The 13,524-nt window shown below is 38.3% G+C and overlaps 1 protein-coding gene across 1 annotated transcript; it reads right to left on the bottom strand.

The window, feature by feature from the left end:
• Positions 1-369: 369 nt before the first annotated feature.
• Positions 370-13,470, bottom strand: rin1a (Ras and Rab interactor 1a). The gene is made up of 11 exons (XM_073871213.1): positions 12,938-13,470; positions 10,000-10,188; positions 9,806-9,920; positions 9,482-9,554; positions 9,295-9,386; positions 4,855-5,402; positions 2,686-3,193; positions 2,302-2,610; positions 2,091-2,222; positions 1,826-1,989; positions 370-965 (listed from the first exon to the last, which is right to left on the bottom strand). The coding sequence occupies exons 2-11, from the start codon at positions 10,186-10,188 to the stop codon at positions 651-653; spliced, it is 2,445 nt and encodes an 814-aa protein (XP_073727314.1). The 5' UTR covers positions 12,938-13,470; the 3' UTR covers positions 370-650.
• Positions 13,471-13,524: the final 54 nt, after the last annotated feature.

Raw genomic sequence — 13,524 nt, 5'->3', positions numbered from 1 at the left:
TTGTCCAACCCCATTGACGTGCTGTGAGGTACGGTATTACTCCGCCGCCGGAAACGTTGTTTGTATTCTTGCAATTGTCAAAGGCGGATTATTGCCACCAACTGGGCTGGAGTGTCTATTATTCAAGCTCTCAATGGAAGAATATACGGGTGTGAGGCGTTTGGAAAAATAGGTCCACAAGTTTACAACGAATGCTAAAACACCTGTTGGAAAGCATCTTTTGCAGCGATTCCAGTGTGAGCACATCAGTGAACACCCCTGACCACCTGGTGGGTTTCACGTCTTTGTGGACGAAAGTTCAATGCATTTTGGGAAGGATTGCCCCAGTGCACCCACACAGCCACCGCAGAGGTGGGGGTCGACACAACAAACACCCAAAAACTCCCGGGCCAGCACCACATGTCCAAACCTCAGTCAAAACCGCTCTACCCCATCACAAACAATCCGAAAACAGGGCTTTAAGCGCAAAACACCGAACTTGTCCTTCAATCTCAGATGGCTTGTATCTCTGATGGCTTGAGGGTGAGTAAATCATGAGGTAATTTTCATTTTTGGGCGAACTATCCCTTTAAAGCAAAAGTGATTCATTGTAAACTGCTCATGCTTTTTAGACAAAAAAGACACATATGACCTCTCACAAAAGTCAGATATTAGAAAGTATTTTCTGTGAGATGCACTGCACCTCCTCTGGTCAGTTTCTGGGATCTTTCATCCTGATTGTATGCCTGATAGATAAGGGGAACCCCGCTTGCACTCATGCTCTGCACGTCTTGAAACCGGGCATTAAGTGGTAGAGGTATCAACTGTCCGTCTTTTCTCCAGTATAGGCTGTAATCCTCGGGCCGGTCCACCGCAAACTTCACAGCACAGAGCTGAGCCATGTCCTCACCACTGACCCCAGTCCTCCACATCAGAGTTTTTACCATACTACTCTCTCCATCTTGAAACAGCACCTTTACAAATTTCTGTGGAACAGAACAAATGAAATGCAAAACCTAAAGGGTATATTTCACAAGACTTTTTTAAGATGTAAAATAAATCTTTGGTGTCTCCAGAGTACGTATGTGAAGTTTAAGCTAAAAATACCATATAGATCATTTATTGTAAAATTCCCACTTTGTAGGTGTGAGAAAAAATGTGCCATTTTGGGTGTGTCCTTTAAAATGCAAATGAGCTGATCTCTGCACTAAATGGCAGTGCCGTGGTTGGATAGTGCAGATTAAGGGGCAGTATTACTGTATCCCCTTCTGACATCACAGGGGGAGCCAAATTTCAATTAGCTATTTTTTCACATGCTTGCAGAGAATGGTTTACCAAAACTAAGTTACTGGGTTGATCTTTTTCACATTTTCTAGGTTGATAGCACTGGGGACCCAATTATAGCACTTAAACATGGACAAAGTCAGATTTTCATGATATGTCCCCTTTAATTGATACTATGTTAGATCTAAACCGCTCTGTATAATTCATCAGGTGAGAGTGAGTGTACTCTAACATCAAACATCAAGTTTAATTTCCTTTTTATATATATATATTATATGTAAGGAATAATTGGCGACGGGCCATTGAATTATAAGAAAATAATGCACACCCAATGTGGTTATGCGGCACGACGGAAAGCGGATTATTTTCAAATAATTCAAAGGACCGGAGTCAAATATTCCGCTTATACTACGGTTACCACAAACATTGCTCTGGTTCCTATTTTTAAGACATTTGAAAAGTTAGGTGTGCGGTTATTGAAAAAATAATGCATACCCATGGAACATTTCTTAACCAATCAGAATACAGCATTCAACAGACCCATGGTATAAATATATCTAACCTGGTGCAGTTTGTTTTCCTTGTGATTTGTTTCGTTGCTCCTACGCCGACTCCATTCCTTAAGAGACTCTCTGGCCTGGATCGTAAGGCCACATGGTGGCACAGCCTCTGGTTGACTCTGGATCAGGCTCAAACTAGCATAGAGACTTGTCAGATAGTAACCCCCTGCAAGAGAGTGAGCTTGGTTAACTGTACCACATCCTCACAGTAAAAGTACTAAGGAAAAATGCAGAAACTCAAATCAGTCTGTAGAGCTGATCCTGTACCTTCTCCTGTAAGCCAAGAGCCTTCCAACAGCTCCATCATGTACTCCACTTCCAGAGAGATCTCCGGCATGTTGCATAACACCATCACGTAGGAAAGAGCAGGCAGGAAGTCATCTGCTCCAAACTCTTGACCTATTTCGAAAAAAGCACGATCGATATTTTACACAGCACGCATGGATTTGAAAATACGGCACGTTTTGCGTTTCTTTACCTGATTTGTTCTTCATGGCTTTGTAAATAAGCTTGCAGATTTGCAAAAGCAGCAGCACTTTGTCGATGGGTGAGTAAGCCCGCTGCATTAGGGTTAGCTTGTGCTTAATTTTCTCAATGCCCTGGGGGTCGGGTACGCTCACCCGCACCCCGAAGAGCTTTTGTGGCGATTCTCCTTTAGCTCTTTGCAAGCTGTCTTCCATTCTTTGGAAGGAACCGTCTTGTTTGTGTAGGGTCTTCAGTGCTGCATCGATCTGAGGCTTCAGGGGCTTCAGCACACAGCGAAACATGGCTTTCTCCAGGGCTTGGTCTGCATATTGTGAGGAAATGTTTATGTTATTGATCATTTTTAATTTTAACATTAATACATTCTAGTCATATGTACCTTTCTCATTTTCAGGCAGGAGAGTCTCTATGGGCGGTTCAAGCTCTCCGCACTCCTGCAGGAACGCCTTGGCCTGATTAATGAAGAGGCGCAGATCTTGAAGTAGCTGTACGGCAAAGGTCAAGCGTTGGCGTTTTAACGTCTCTCTCTGCTGCCTCAGAAAATCCTGGACGAGGGCGCCGAACGCCATGCGGCGGTCACGAGACAGGTCCTCAACCATCCGCGTCAAGCGCTTCTCCGGCACGAAGAAAGACATGAAGGCGGCGCTCATTTTGCGGAGGGCAGAAATTGACCTGCGGGGAGGTGATCGACAGGGCATGATGGGATTGCTCGTGCCTCGTGTGAGAGAAGGACGCTCTGGACTTTCCTCTGGCTCGTCGAGGCTACTGAGGGAACTGCTGCTGTCCAGCTCACTAAGGGATGGCGCGTGTCGCTGTTCCAGCACCAGCCCTTCGTCCTCTTCATCTTCTTCCTCCTGTCTTTTCTGCTCCAGGGTTTCTGGGTGGGCCTAAGACACAAAAATAGGGCTTACAGATGCAGAATATCACTGCATTTAGTTGCTTAGTTTATATCTGCTAGCTTTTACTGTATGTCATATACAGTAGTGGCCAAAAGTGATGTGCAACTTTCACCAATTGACATCTTCGCTCTTTATTAAAATATTTTATTAAAGATGCATTAAAAATTGTATATATGCATTGGTGTGTTTGGAGTATAAACAAAAGCTCAGCTTTGAGAAGAATTTAAGGAGGCACATGTGCAACATTTATAAAGACGTAGCCCAGAACGATGACTACAAAATATCAGCATAAAAATATTAATAACAGATAAAATTGTAGTCAATGCATCCTTTATTACCTCCTAAGCTTTTTGTTTTTCTATGCATTTTTTGTATATTTAAATACAAAACTGATCTCTAATATGCTGTAGTGTTTTGTCCATTTTGTACCATACACCTCATATTTTGATATGAATGTGTGTATTTTTTAAACTTATATAAAGAGGTACATTCATCTCCTCGAATATCACTTTTGGCCATGACTGTTATGCTGGTGTGCTCCTAAAAGTAAATAAAAATGACTTTTAGCAGATACAGTATATGCATTTAAGGATACATTTAGATGACACAGACGGAAGAAACGGAAAGCTGCATCCCCCAGGGGTCGCATTTGTAGGCTGCATACGTCAACATTTTTTCAAAATATTAAAGGGACATTCCACTTTTTTTGAAAATATGCTAATTTTTCAGCTCCCCTAGAGTTAAACATTTAATTCTTATCGTTTTGAAATCCATTCAGCTGATCTCCGGGTCTGGCGCTACCACTTTTAGCATAGCTTAGCACAATCCATTGAATCTGATTAGCTCATTAGCATTGCGCTAAAAATTTACCAAAGAGTTATATCCCTGAAAATAGTCCCCTTGGTTACTTTCAATGGCACCGGACTTTTTTCGTGCAGTGCGTAATATCACTACGCCTGCTGCAGCCATGTTACATCAGCAAAGTCCTTGATTATTACGCCAGTTTGAGAGTATAGTTCCTAGCCATATCTGCCTAGAAAATTGCCATTTTTAATTTTCCGTCGGTCTTAGTACACGATGTAACTACAGAAGAGTCAAGTTTTAAATAGGAAAATATCGAAACTCTTTGGTTATTTTTTAGCGCAGTGCCAATGGTCTAATCAGATTCAATGGATCATGCCAAGCCACGCCAAAAGTGCCAGCGCCAGACCCGGAGATCAGCCGAATGGATTCCAAAACGGCAAAAATCAAATGTCCCTTTAACATTTATAAAGTTGACAGTTATTCTTCATTAATCGTAAATTGTTATAATATGCTTTTGACTTGCAAATGTAATGCTCAGTTAATTGAAATAAACCAGGCTTGATGACATATGCGACCTCCACAGGATGCAGCCTTTCGTTTGAGAAACTCCCGTTGCACTACAAAATCATCTTGTCCAATCAAATGCTGAATGAGAGTGTCACTCTAATCGTGGTAATTTGCCGTAAAAAGCCTACTAGCTTATTCTTTAAAATGTCCCAACCAAATTCAATTTCAGTAGAAAATGCCTCAACAAAAAAGGATGTCATGCAATTTCATTAGCTTTTCAAAACCTTTACTAAAATCCATATGCTTGTGTAACCAAAGTAAAAATGTAGTGTCAATACCTTCTGAAATGCTTTAGGGCATTGGTAGTCTTCCTCAGCAGTAGGTGAAAGAGTAGGTATGACTACAGGGGAGGCCGTTTTCCGTAATACCACACAAGGTTGCAGGTAGTCGGCAGTTTCTGTCTTCTCGCTCACTTGAACTGCAACAGGTGGGGTCATCTGCTTTGCAGCTTTTAATCTTGCTTTGCATTTGGCTTTAGCCAGTAATGGTGGTGGAGGGGGAGGGATAACAGGTGGTGATAGGGGGCTAGAATGCTCAGTCGAAACACGAACCTTCAGGCTGGATTTGAAGTGATGACGCCTGCTGATGGCGCTACGACCAGGGTAGTCTTCTAGAAAAAGAGGATTGATGAAACACAAACCCTTCCCTCCATAATTCAATTCATGGGGACCCCTTGTTTTAATAGGACACAGCTCCTGGAATGGGGTGGGGTTTGCGTTACTGGGTGTGGAGCAGTCTTGTGGGTTCGGAAGTGGGGGCAGCGGTTTGTCAGCGACGGGAGGTCCATTACGAGGACCACGAACATTTAAGTGTGAACTCCAGAACTCTGTGGAATACAGATGACATCAAGTTATAAAAAAAATATTTTAAATACATTGTTCCTGTGGCTCAATTGGTGGAGAATCGCAAAAAAAAACACATATTGATAAAATATATGTAAGGAATAATTGACGACGTGCCGTTGAATTATTCGAAAATAATAAGGTGGTAATGCGGAAGCCTGGGTTTCCCCAAATGTATTCACGCTGCAAGGTTAGCATGGAAACTATGGCCCTTTTGCCCCTGAAATAGGGAACCAATCACAGAACGGGGAGGAGGCAGCAAGACGATGACGACGTCTATGCGACACAGCGAAGCAGTTTTGTTATTTGTTATAACACGGCAACAGACGCAAAGTTACTTTTCAAGCAGCCTTACACAGTGTTTTAAGTAGTTTTGAACCCAAGTTTATTTAAAAAAGTTTTTAAAACTTTTGCCGTTAAACAATTTCATATACAAGAAGGATGTTTGGATATGGCAAGACATGATAGCCACAGAGTTTTCTAGGACCAACCTGCTAGGCATCGTCGTCGACGAAGTACAATTGACTTATAAAATGGTAAGTGGTATTTATATCATATTGTCATTATGCCTGTACTGTGGTTACTGCTAAGTTGTGTTGCTTTTTAATACAATATACAGCTACTGGTTTAGTTGCATAGCTTTCAGCTGTGTGCACACGCACTGATAAAAGTTGTCTACGTTTGAATTGATGTCGCTCTACATACGTCATCTGGTATAATTGAAAGGATTGGCTATGAGCTGCATACAGACGCATTTGATAGACATTCGTAGCGCCCAATAAACGGCTCTGGGCATTTGTAAACCACGCCTCAAATACGAGAAAATTAGCATATGGTTCCCAGACCACGTCTCATTGTCTATGAGACTGGTCTGGTGTTAGCCAGGCTAGTAATGCGGCATGACGTGAAGCTGATTTAAGATTATTTTATTATGTCAGAAGAAAGAAACATAAGACAAGTGATACGTAAGACATAGTACTTCCTATATTTATGCACTTTGTTGCAGCCAGGGAACTGCCCATTATATAAGAATATTTGACCAATTAATCAAGTAGGCCTATTTTATAAAGCTGTGCAATAATATTAGACCACAAATAGATAAAATAACTGCTTTTTAGACAGCTATATACCACAATGTAACAGTATGATAATGCACTGCTCGACTTTATAACCTTATATCTAATAAAGTGCTACCCAGTCTCGCAGAGTTTCGTGATATGGTCACGTATTTTTTTTGGTTCTTTTTTCGTGCTATTATCACGAAATTTCCGTTTCGTGATCGTATAACGAATTCTTGTTTTAGTGTGATTATCACGTATTGGTTACTCAACTGCTTTTTCCTATTTTTAAACCATTGTCGCTTCGGTTTAGGGTTAGATTTGGTGCTTGCATTAGAATGTCACTTTATATATTGGTTTATACTATTTTTTCTGATTTATTTTTTTATATGTTGCCTGCCGTTAGGGTTAGAGTTGGGTTTGGTTAGGGATGTCATTTTACACAGACTGATATATTTCAAATGTTTCTTTCTTGTAATTTTGCTGATTATAACTGACAACTAAGGAAAATACCAAATTCAGTATCTCAGAAATTTTTTTGGGGATCCTTTTGCCTAAATTACTTTCGCAATGTGGCGTGGCATGGAGTCACTCAGTGTGTGGCACTGCTCAGGGGCCTCATTTATAAAACTTTGCGTAGGATTTGCGTCAGAAGTGGCGTACGAATGAAACATAGGACGGGCGTACGCACAGAAATATTCAGATTTATTAAACCGCGCGCACGCACATCCTACGCATTTTTCCCTTAATAAATCACAATCAATTCTAAATGTAGCGCAGCTTTTGCGGCTTCATGACACGCCCATAGTTGCCCATAAATAGTCCGTGAAACGCCCACAAGTTAATATGCATTGATTGCGAAATCATGGCAAACACATAGAGGAAATAAAAAAAACGTAAATTCACTCAATGTGAAGTAGAAGTTATCGTTGGCGAGGGGGAAAAGAGGAGAAAAACGTTGTTTGGAGGGCACAGTGTGGGCATTACGCATTGTGATGGGGCATTTTATTTCCATTCATTTAATTGCATCTGACAAGCTACAGATGTCGGTAATAATCGACGTGGAAATGGGACATTGTTCAGCGCAAATGTAATTTCTTGTTGCTTCCTGAATGGTTGAGACATACGCTATACATTGTTTTATCAAAAATAAAAGACACTAAAGGCATATGCATGAATATCATAATTCCGTAGATTATGAAGATATGGTTTACTATGAAAACAACTTTCCCCAGTGGACAATTAATACATCTATCTATTTATTTATCTATCTATCTAACTATATATCTCCTTAATTATCTATCTATCTGTCTATGTAATTGCATCTATATCTGCTCCGCCAGACGGACACATTGACGAGAATATCAGTTTTGTACATAGAGGATGAATTGCACAACATGCCAATATTATTGCAGAACATATTTCACTTTTCTTTTAGCAAATATGTGTTCATTTGAATTTTTGTTGTAATTTTAGATTTATTTATTTATTTATTTTGTTTGTTTCACTGCTGATCAATCAAACGGGTGTTCGTGTAGGCTGTTAATTGTAAGACTAGCTTTGTGAAGTCTTCATGTTATTTATGAGAGGTAGTGTTGTCATTTTTACTTTCACTTTCACGTGTTTCTTCCATCTGCCGTCGGTGTCGCCATTTCTCATTTCACCCGTTTTTGTGCGTACGCCTGGGTCAGAGCTTGCGTGACGGACAGCACATTTTCCCGTCAAGTTTGCTTTTTATAAATAACAACTATTGCGTAGAGAGTGGCGTACGCCTTCTTTTGTGCGTACGCAACGTTTATAAATGAGGCCCCAGGTCCTTAAACCAGAAATGCAAAATTTACTTTCATCAGAGAACAAACTTTCTCCACTTTTTCTGAATCTCTCCGACATTTTTGAATGGGCTTTGTTTGACAATCCTCCAGAGGGTGCGGTTATCCCTATTGCTTGTAAACGTTTTCTACCACATCTTTTCCTTCCCTTCATCTCTCTATTAATGTGCATGGACAGAGCTCTGTGAAGAGCCAGCCTCTTTTGCAAGGACTTTTTGTGTATTACCCTCCTTGTGGAAGGTGTCAATGGTCGTCTTTTGGACAACTGTCAAGTCAGCAGTCTTCCCCATGATTGTGTAGTCTACAGAACTAGACTGAGAGACCATTTAAAGACCTTTGCAGGTGTTTTGAGTTAATTAGCTGATAAGAGTGTGGCACCAGGTGTCTTCAAAATTGAACCTTTTTACAATATTCTAATTTTCTGAGATACTGAATTTTGGATTTTTTTCTTAGTTGTCAGTTATAGTTATCAAAATTACAAGAAATAAACATTTGAAATATATCAGTCTGTGTGTAACGAATGAATATAATATGCAAGTTTCACTTTTTGAATGGAATTAGTGAAACAAATCAACATTTTGATGAAGATATTCTAATTATATGATCAGCACCTGTATACAGTATTTACCTATACACTGGGAAAAATGTTTTTTACACAGTATACAGAGTATGCCTGATTTATATTTCACTGCTGGTTGTGTATCTATTTTAAACCCAGCGTTGGGTCAAAAAGCGTCAAACTCAACTCATTGGGTTGTTAGTTAAACCATTGTTGGGTCAAATATAACATTTTTCTGGGTAAATTCAACCCAGCGGATGGGTTTGTTCCTTTCTAACCAAACAATGTGTTAAAAATAACCCAGCATTTTTAGAGAGCATATAACTGTGTAGAGAACAAATAAAATCTTGAACTTACATGTAGAAACAGCATAAAATGCCCGACAGAAACTTATGCAATTCATTAAAAAGACAATCCAACTTGTACCTACCCACACCCATGTGAGAGATTGACTCTAGTTGTTTCTGTGAGGAAGCCCTGGCTATGGCGTCAGGCAGCTCCAGGGTGAATGGAAGGACATCCCTAAATTACAGATATAAGTACATCCAAAAATATTATATTTGAGGAGTGCCATGCTATTTCCATAGATACAATATGCAGTAAATACTAAGCCATACCGGCTCACGCAGTAGAAGGCAATGAGTCTGCACAGGTCTGGGAAATTGATAGCTGAGCTTTCTAAAGAAAAGGCTGTTGATAGATGGACAACAGGAATTTAGTCACCAAAAGCGGATGACTTCTGCTTTTGAACATTCAAGTAATACTTTATTATTTATTTATTATTAGTTATTATTTATACTTATTATTAGTTACCAACTTAATTTGTAATATAAGCTATCATAAAGTTTTTAGTAAACTTATGTTATGAGTAATAATCCAATTCATAGAGTTTATAGTAGCAATACAACTATTTTAGTATTTTAAAAAAAACACAAACTCACCAGAGTCCTCTTCTTGGATGAGAAACTGTTTAAAGAAAGATGGCATGCTGTCATCTGCCAGTCGTACGCACAGCATTTTTCTCTGCGATGTACTGGACTTTCTCACCAGAAAGGTCTGCAAAGTACCAAAAGTTTGTCGTAAATTTGCTATATTGTATGCATTTTCACATCAAAAGAAAAAGAAATGTGCTCACCCCGGGGGGCTCACGTTGCAGGATGTGTAAAGCTGTTGCTGAGTTTATGGACAGCTGAAGCCACACGGGGTGAGTGAGCAAGAGTCGGTCCAATACACTGATGCTCTTCAATGATCCTCTCTGTAGACACGCCCGCCTGTCTCCCACAGCCTTAATTTCAGGGTAGTCATAAACAGGGTCACCCTGCATCTTAAAAACAAGAAGATTTCCAAGCATTGTGTTTAGTACAAGATTTCAAGTCAGCTCCTTTGAGCGTGGATCTGTTTTTCCCCTTGCGGATGCCTCTACGTAGGCACTTGGCAAAAAAAGGAAGTGGCTGCCAATTTTGGAGGATGTCTGTACTGTATGTGTGTGAGTTCACTGTCTTACAGTAAATCGGATGCATCTTTATTTCATTCTTGTGTCTATTTCTCAGATTTTGTCACTGTTTTTCTAGAATTGTTATTTTCAACTAAATCACGTGGCCAGTTGTTTCTTGGGAGCGCTGCTCTTCAGATGTCATAGGAATCTCCCTTGTCGATCACTTGACTATGTGTGTCACTGTATGACTAATGTTACATCTCTAATGTTTTTGTTCTGCATTCACACGGCTCATTCAGAAAATCACAGCATTGTTCTTAATACCAACACAACATAGGTTTGATGGTTTAGGTGACATAATTCAAACCTAGTGGAAGAGGAACAGAGATTATACATAACAGTACCTTATGAAGGCGTAAAGCAGGTCTGTTTCAATGAAAGATACTGCTTAAACAAACAGACTCATTCATTCTTTCATTAAAATGTTTTCTTAATTTCAGGCCAATAAGATTTTACACCAAAAATGGCTTTATGGTTCCATAAAAAACATGGACAGAAGTTTTCTGTTTCACAAATGATTCTTTACAGTGTAAAAAGTTTTGAGAGACTATTAAAAGATAAGAACCCTAAAAAAACATGAAACCCTTTAAAAACCTTTAACTGTTGGGATTATTTAGCGATCCAAAAATGGTTCTGCTACTGCAACAAACCCGTTAAAGAGCATTTTTAAGAGTGAAAACTAATAACACCTAACTAAACTAGTATTTTATTAGTTACTAAACTTGTTTATTAGTTACATGAGAATGGTTAACTGTGTGGGCCTGTATAAAAACTTTTTGGCAGCAGAAGATGGTTGCTATAGCAACAAAGGCCTACATATGCTACTTGGCATTCCCACACACACCTCCACTAGGAATTTGAGGAAAGGTCATGATCGCTTCTTCAAAACTTCAAACTCAAAACTAGTCTGACAGTGTAAAAGTTATAAATGTAACATTTTTTCAAGAGTGTTTGTGAGAGCATAAAGGCAGAAAAACCCATAAGATAAAGAACATATTGTGTAAGTGTAACATAAGTGTGTATTAAAAGGGTTACATTTTCTCTCAGGGGACTCTTTGAAAGGTAAGGTAGACAAAATGAAACAAATTTTAGAAAATATTAGATCAAGTAATGTATACAATTATGAATAAGTATCACAGTTTTTTAAGTAACAGCGACACCAATTGACAAAGATTTAGAGGAGGGGATAAAAACATGAGCACATGCCTGTGGATCTTTATTCTGATAATAAAGATGTCTCTGATAATATATATTTTTTAACTTTATTTTAAGTTCAACCCACATTTTTTGAAACTATTTATGATAAAAAAAGCATGACATTCATATATTTTCTTTCATTGAAAAATATTTGATATAACTCACATGTAAGAAATTGTTATTTTGATACAAAGAATATTTTATTATTAATAATAATATATATTAAAATATTATATTTTTGATGGAAAAATAAACAGGCTCAGTTGTCGTGTCCGTGTATGTGGCTTAAAAGCCAAGAAACAGCACCTACCTAAGGTATGGAAAAACTTAAAAAATCCCAGTCTGTGCATGGACCGAGCAAGTCCAAACATGAGAAGAAAGCCTTTAAAAATGCACTGGTAAAGAGTGATTATTATCTCTGTTTTGTAATTCAAGCTGAGGTTTTATAATTGCTACTTCATACTTCTGTGAGATATTTGAGGAGCTGCAACAACATAAACTGTGGTGAACAATCTGAACTCAGAGTTTGCTCAGAGTTGTGTTTTATTATGTATAAATTTAGATGTTTCACCTAAAATTGCATATAGGTAAAATAATCTGGATTTGGCCAAATTTGATAATAATAACGACTTTTGATTGCACACTTGGCAAATCTGAGCTCAGACTGTGAAAATGTTTTGATATCTGCTGTAATTTTATTGGAGACATTTGTGAAAGAATTAAGCAATAGTTTCTATTGCCCTCATTTAAATCTCATTGATGTCATAGAAATAACTGAGGTATTTTATCAGTGATTTTTCTTATAGGACGGAACTGTAGCCAGCCATAGCCAGAGTTTGTGTGAAATTGTTTATAAAGATTTTATAAACAATAATGATTATACTTTAATAAATTGTTTGTATTATAATTGAAAAAGTAGGCCTTTGTGTTAAGCAAAAGCTAGAAAATATCTAGTAATCTCAGAAAGGGATGATGTGACTAAGCTTTAAAATATAGTAGTTAGCTTTATAAAAAGTAAGTGAAAATGACTATTCCAGATTATGCATGGAATGCATGTAATGTATGCATTATAGAAGAAGAAAAAAACATTCACTTTACATTTAAAATGCCAGTCTAAATATAGTCTACATACTGGCATTAGCGATGTCAGTTTCAGCCATTTTTAAGGAGATAAAAATCCTCTGTCAATCATATTTATTTAAACCATTTCATTCAAATCTGCATTCTTTCTTCTTTAACTTTGTGATTCATGCGCAAACCTTGATCTTAACCCTATAAAAAAGTAGCTAATGTTTTACTAGGTGTGCTGTAAATGCCACATGTCTCTTAAAATATCAAACAGACAACCAAACACACATCCTAAAGAATTAAAGACACGTACCTCAATCGCTTATTGAAGAATGCCAATATAATAAGTTACTCCTACTAAATCGCTAGATGTCCCAAAGTGTCAGATCCATAGAGATGTCTTAATTAACGTTACTTCTTAGGCTATGTGGAAACTCCAGGACTGCCTAAGTGGAGCAAAAGTTTCTTGTAAATCCCCCTTTGCAGACGTTTAAACGGATGCAGCACAGCAATCCGTAAGAAATTTATGACACTTCACGTTTCGTCTTCCCCACACGCGTGCGTGATTTCCAGGTTGCGGTTGTGCGGCGAGCGTTGAGGGACGTTTCATACCTGAATCAACATGCGCATGCGTTAACTATTATCAATAATTTTAACATTAATAATAAAGTCAATAAATATGATAATTGTTAATTTGGTTGTTGTTCAGTTGTGAAATGTTTGCAGAACTGTTCTATTTAAAAATCCTTACAGCCATATTTATTTAAAGAGTGCTTATTTGTTTCATAATGTTCACATAACACGTGTCCTGGACAATTTTTTTATTAATCTAATTTAGGTGATTATTTACCCTCTGACATTTTTGACATTTCAATACAGCGTCACGTACTTAATGGTCCC

Source organism: Misgurnus anguillicaudatus, chromosome 9 (assembly GCF_027580225.2).
Source record: "Misgurnus anguillicaudatus chromosome 9, ASM2758022v2, whole genome shotgun sequence".
Classification (NCBI taxonomy): domain Eukaryota; kingdom Metazoa; phylum Chordata; class Actinopteri; order Cypriniformes; family Cobitidae; genus Misgurnus; species Misgurnus anguillicaudatus.
The sequence above is the reverse complement of the archived record's forward strand: the minus strand, read 5'-3'. Positions and strand labels throughout refer to the sequence as shown.